The 5,282-nt window shown below is 58.2% G+C and overlaps 2 protein-coding genes across 3 annotated transcripts in view; one reads left to right on the top strand and one right to left on the bottom strand.

Annotated features, from left to right (window-relative positions):
• Nucleotides 1-5,282, bottom strand: part of LOC113206554 (histidine decarboxylase) — a 46,431-nt gene that overhangs the window by 31,456 nt on the left and 9,693 nt on the right. The gene's annotated exons all lie outside the window — the stretch shown is intronic.
• On the top strand, nt 349-4,303 carry LOC113206565 (coiled-coil domain-containing protein 170). Of its 2 annotated transcripts, XM_026422692.2 has the most exons (11): nt 349-459; nt 549-1,100; nt 1,270-1,414; nt 1,667-1,839; nt 1,916-2,116; nt 2,290-2,433; nt 2,532-2,603; nt 2,987-3,150; nt 3,246-3,354; nt 3,437-3,547; nt 3,623-4,303. In XM_026422692.2, exons 1-11 carry the CDS (start codon nt 382-384, stop codon nt 4,085-4,087), a joined length of 2,214 nt encoding a protein of 737 aa, XP_026278477.2. In that variant the 5' UTR covers nt 349-381; the 3' UTR covers nt 4,088-4,303. The 2 variants fall into 2 exon arrangements, with proteins under 2 accessions (XP_026278477.2, XP_052120464.1); XM_052264504.1 differs by lacking the exon at nt 2,532-2,603.

Here is a 5,282-nt window from a genome sequence, read left to right as displayed (position 1 = left end):
CTGAACTAGGTTGGCCCCGATGTCACGTGTAGGCACAGCAGAGCAGGGCCCTTTCAACAACCCCACCCCTTTAGGCCGGAAAGCAGCCCCTGCCTCCCCCCTCCCCCAACCGCCACCACCGGGGTTGGGCCCCACGCCTGCCGCGCCCCTCGCGCCTCGCGCTGCGCGGCGCTAAGCGCCCCTATAGTCCACCTCCCCCTTTTGATTTTTCCCGCGCACACAGTAGGCGCGGCAATGAAGATAGTTTACAAACTCAGCGATGGCGGTTAAAAGGTGGCGCTCGGCGGGGTGGCGCCCCCGCATGCCCCACTCTGCACCCCCCACGCCGCTGACCCCCGGTCTCCGCTGTTGCAGACCCCGGACCGCCTGACCGAGGACGCCATGGCGCACGACGTGGCCACCACGCTGCGCAGCGAGCTGGCCGCCCTGCAGTACAAGCGGGACCGGCTGCTGGCCGAGGTGAGTATGGCACCTCTCGAGTCGAGTGCCTCAGGCAGTGCCTCGTGTCGCCGACAGCCGTACTCACCCTCCGCTCTCGCCCTCGGCAGCTGCAAGACATGAAGGGGCAGCTGCGGTGCCGCGAGCAGCGCGCCCTGGAGCTGCAGGTGGAGTCGGACCAGCTGCGCGAGCAGGCGGCGCGGCAGAGCTCCGTGATCGCCTCGCTGCGGAAGCGCGTGCAGGAGCTGGAGGAGCGCGAGCGCTCGGCGTCCTGCTCGCTGGGCCGGTCCGAGCTGGCCGTGCAGACGCTGCAGCGCGAGTCGCGCCAGGCGTCGGAACGCGTGTCGGAACTCGAGGCCAAGCTGCGCCGCCTGGAGCTCGAGTGCCACGAGGAGGAGGGCCTCAAGGACGCGGCCAGGACCGCGCTGTCCGACCTGGTGCGCCGCCTGGCCACCGCCCTGGGCGCCGAGCTGGTGGACGCCAGCCCCGAGGTGCTGCTCGTGCGGGCGGCCGAGCTGGTGCAGGAGGCGGGCCGCCTGCGCACTCGCGCCGGCAACATGTGCGAGTCGCTGCAGAGCGCCGAGCAGGAGCTGCGCAACTGCAGGGAGGCGCTGCAGCGGCAGCAGGCCGCGCACATGTGCGAGATGGACCGGGTCAAGCAGGTGAGACCCGCCCGGGGAACGTCACACAAACGGCGTCATACTGAATGCTTCCGGCAAAACATTGACGAACTCATCCCGACTTCACTTTGACCCAAACAAATCAAAGTGACGTCGTCGAGTCTTTTTCGAGTTACCTGGGCGCACCCGCTGATCAGAGACCTGAACGCAGGACAAGGAGGCCGTGGAGATGGCGCACCGCTGCACGGAGCGCGAGCTGTCCGAGGTCCGGGAAAAGCTGGCCGTCACCAGCCGGTCGCTGGGCGCGTGCACCACCAGCTGCGCGCAACAAGAGTCAGCGATCTGCTCTCTGAGAGGTAAGGTGGACCCATCGGGCAGGCGAGCGGGCCGCCTGTGGGCAGGCCGTGCCGCAACGCTCGCCCGTCCAACGGGACTGCCCACCTCGCAGGCGGTGAGACGGGAGAAGCGCCTGCGAGGTGGGCAGTCCCGTTGGGCGGGCGAGCGTTGCGGCGCGGCCTGCCCACAGGCGGCCCCCGCCCCGAGCCCAGCCCACCCGCGATCCTGAATGATCACGCCCGCGCTTCCACGCTGGCGCCGGCCGTTCGCAGAGGAGGTGAAGATCCGGGAGGAGAAGTGGATGCGTCTGCAGAACGAGCTGCGCCACCTGCTTGAGTCCCTCGCCATCATGGTCAGCTCTCCCAGCCGCTTCGTCGAGTCCACCGAGGGGTGCATCAAGGAGCGCATCCGAGAGATCCTCTCAGACAACAAGGATCTCGTGGTGGTGAGTGCCACCGTTCGCCGAGAGGCCGCTGCGGGACGATTTAAATCACTGCTACAAGCCGATGTCTTTTGTCTAGCAAATGGACACGCTGCGGGACAAGGCCTGCGGACTGCAGCAACAGCTCGGCCGGCAGTCGGAGATCGCAGAGTCAGCGTCGTGCCGCGCGCGCGTCCTGGAAGAGGACAAGGCCATCCTGGAGTCCAGGCTGCACAAGGTGGAGAGCGACCTGACGGCGTGCGACGTGGCGCGGGAGGCCCTGCGCAGGGACAAGTGCACGGTGAGTGTGGTCTCTTACATCCTCCCGGTGAGAAATGAATAGCCGTCAATTTGATGACAGAGAGTATCTTGAAGCAGAAAAGAGATTGGTCAGCACAGAATCGACGAAAATTTAGGTAGTCATTTTTCACCGCGAGCTATAGTGACCAGTGACCACGCCACGCTTGTTTCCAGTTCATGGAGTTCCTGGACCGGCTGGGCCGAGCGCTCAACATGGAGGAGGTGTCTAAGGACATCGGCGTCGACATGCACACCGAGGCGCTGTTGGTGCGCGCCGACCAGCTCGCCCGCCTGGAGAGCGACAAGATGGTGGACAAGGTGGGTGCGGGCGTGGGGGCCACGCGGCGCTAGGGGTGGGGGTGGGCGCTTGCCCAAGGGCGCTGCCGAGGAGGGTGGATGACGTTGTTTGGTCGCAGCTGCTGCTGAGCGGGATGACCCTGCCCAGACTGCGGCGGCCGCGCTCGCCCAGGGAGCTCCCCGGCAAGGAAGTAAGGCTAGGCAGCTAGCTGGGCATCCGAGCGATTAGCGTAGCGGACACCATACCACCATACCGGCATTCGCCACTCAGATCATCTTCATTCGGTCATTTTCCTCATTGTCGCTGCATGTCTTGTATCCTGGCGGGTGGGGGAGGGGGTGAGTCTTGATTTAACACGCAGACACACTGGGGGAGCGTCTCACATCATCGACCATTTCTCATGTCTCGTAGTTGACACATTTCTCCACCCTCACACATTCGCGCTCGCTAGCGGCTAACCACAACACGCTGCTCGATTCTTCAGTAGGTTTCCTTCATCCTCGTCCTCTCTTTCCTTCCTGCCGGCCCCGCCCACGATTAGCGACCGCTATTAACGCGCGCGACGTGTTCCAGACGGCCGCGGTGTACCAGCTGCAGCGGCGCGTGCGCACCCTGCGGGAGCAGCTGCAGCGGCGCGACCTGCACCTCGACCTGCTCCGGCGCAAGCTGGCCCTGCAGGTGGACAGCTGCCGCGCTCGAGCCGTGGTCGAGTCGGAGCGCGACGAAATCAGTCTCAGGTAGAGCCAACAACTGGAAAACTGGCCAAAATTTTCAACAGTTTTCCTTTTGTTGAAATGTTTACTTTGCCTTGACCCGCCCGTGCTTCCCCCAGAGCCAAGAAGCTGCAAAAGAAGGTAGACTGCCTGCAGCTGCAGCTGGCCGAGGCGCGGACGCTCAACAGGGACCTCAAGGCGCAGCTGGCCGATGCAGCCGACTGCAAGGTGGGTCCTCGGAGGTGCTTACATCGTTGTGGTGTCGTTGTGCAGCGCCGGCTAACGAACGAACCCTGCTCGCCTCCCACAGATCACGGCTCTGGAGCGCGCGAGGAGGATCGAGGAGCTGCAGAAGCGGCTGATGGACGCCGAGGTGGTGCGGACCCAGTACAACAGGAAGGTCAACATCCTCAAGGACCAAGTGAGTCGGCGAGAAAGTCTACGAGGATGGCCGCCGTGTGCAGCAAACTCTTAACGCGGTCGCTGTTTGCAACAGGTGCGAGCGACGGCGCAGTCGGCCAACCAGGAGAGGTCCCTGGGCGAGCACGCCGCGCACCTGCTGAGGGAGGACCTCACCTCGAGCAAGGCGGCGCTGTCGGAGGCGGCGCGCAAGGAGACGCAGCTGCTGAGCTTCCGCTCGTCCGTGTGCAAGCTCCTCGGCGTGGACCTGCCCGCCTCCGACTACGAGATCCTGGCGCGGCTGCAGAAGCTGATCGCCGCGCACCGCGACTTCACGCTCGTGTCGCGTCGCTGGGACCACAACGAGCCCCTGCCCCTGGCCGTGCCGTGCGCCGTGCCCTGTACGCCGCCGCCACCGGTCCGGCCGCTCTCCCCGCACCGGCCGCTGTCGGCGCGCTGCCTCCTCGCCGACGACCTCACCGCCGAACTCAACTCGGTGCTGGACGACATCGACGACATCAACGGCATCTACAACAAGCGGCCGCACCGGCTGGCATCCTGAAGAGCAAGAACCAGCCGGACCTGTCCAACGGAGCACATTGTTCACCAGCAAACGACTGTCATTTCGAGTGGGAGTTTTATAAATACTGTATAGATGTTAGAGTTCTTTTTGCTCCAGCGAGTTTTATTACACAAGACCCATTTAATTTTCACATTTATCTATAATACTTGCAAATCAACTGACATTTACAGAAACAACGCCAAATTCAATTTCAAATTTGTCAACAAAACTACTACAGAAAAGTAAACATATAAAAAGGAAAACTGTATGAAGAAACAAGCTTCTACACAAATATAAATCAAAAACTTCTAAAAGAGAAAAAGAACAGATTCTTAATCAATTATTTTCTACAGAGAACATGCATTTAAAATTGGTACAGGGGTACAATTCATAGAAGATATACTTTTCTTTTTTTTTTGGATAAAAATATGCCAGTTGCTGACCATAAAGGTAAGAGAACAAGGACATATGTAGCACATAAATTACATTAGCCACCACCATCAAAACACAAGTAGCTAACTTCAGCATGAGGTACAATTTTGTTTTTTGACTAAAAACTTGACAGTACATTTAGAATGCATCACACTTCAAGCTGAATCTTAACTTAACCAGATCACCCAATTTCAAGGCTTCATCCACCAATGAAACAACAGAGGGATATACCCTTTCATTACAGCTTCCAGGCAAAACACAGCAACAATAACACACATTAAATTTTCATTAGTGGATGAAGCCTAAAATCACAGATACACAGACCAAAATGTCAACACAAAATAGTCAAACTGACTTAGAAAAATGAAATCTTGCTCAAAAGAAAATTAAAACATAGGTACAAAAACATAAGGGAATAATGAATGAAGAAAGAATTTCCAGGTACATTTGAATTAAATAGATCATGGAAAATAAGAGGCTCAATAGAGAAAAACAATATTGAGAAAACCACAAATTTTAAGGGAAAAGGATTCACCTGAATTATTCCTAAGGCTATGGGATTACATGAAAAATATCTGATTCCAACTCAATTTTGAAAAAGGTGAAGGACTGAAACCTAACGACAAAATGATGAAACCTCAACACGAGGACGCTTACGAGCCATTTGACTGAAAAACTCGCGAATATCTTCCTCTCGGACAACCTTCCTGTTCTCTGCAAACTTCTGCAAGTATTCCTTCAGCTGGTCTTTCATGTCATTGTA

This window comes from Frankliniella occidentalis, unplaced genomic scaffold (assembly GCF_000697945.3).
Source record: "Frankliniella occidentalis isolate FOCC.00 unplaced genomic scaffold, Focc_3.1 Scaffold19, whole genome shotgun sequence".
Taxonomy (NCBI): Eukaryota; Metazoa; Arthropoda; class Insecta; order Thysanoptera; family Thripidae; genus Frankliniella; species Frankliniella occidentalis.
This window is presented reverse-complemented; position numbering and strand designations above follow the sequence as displayed.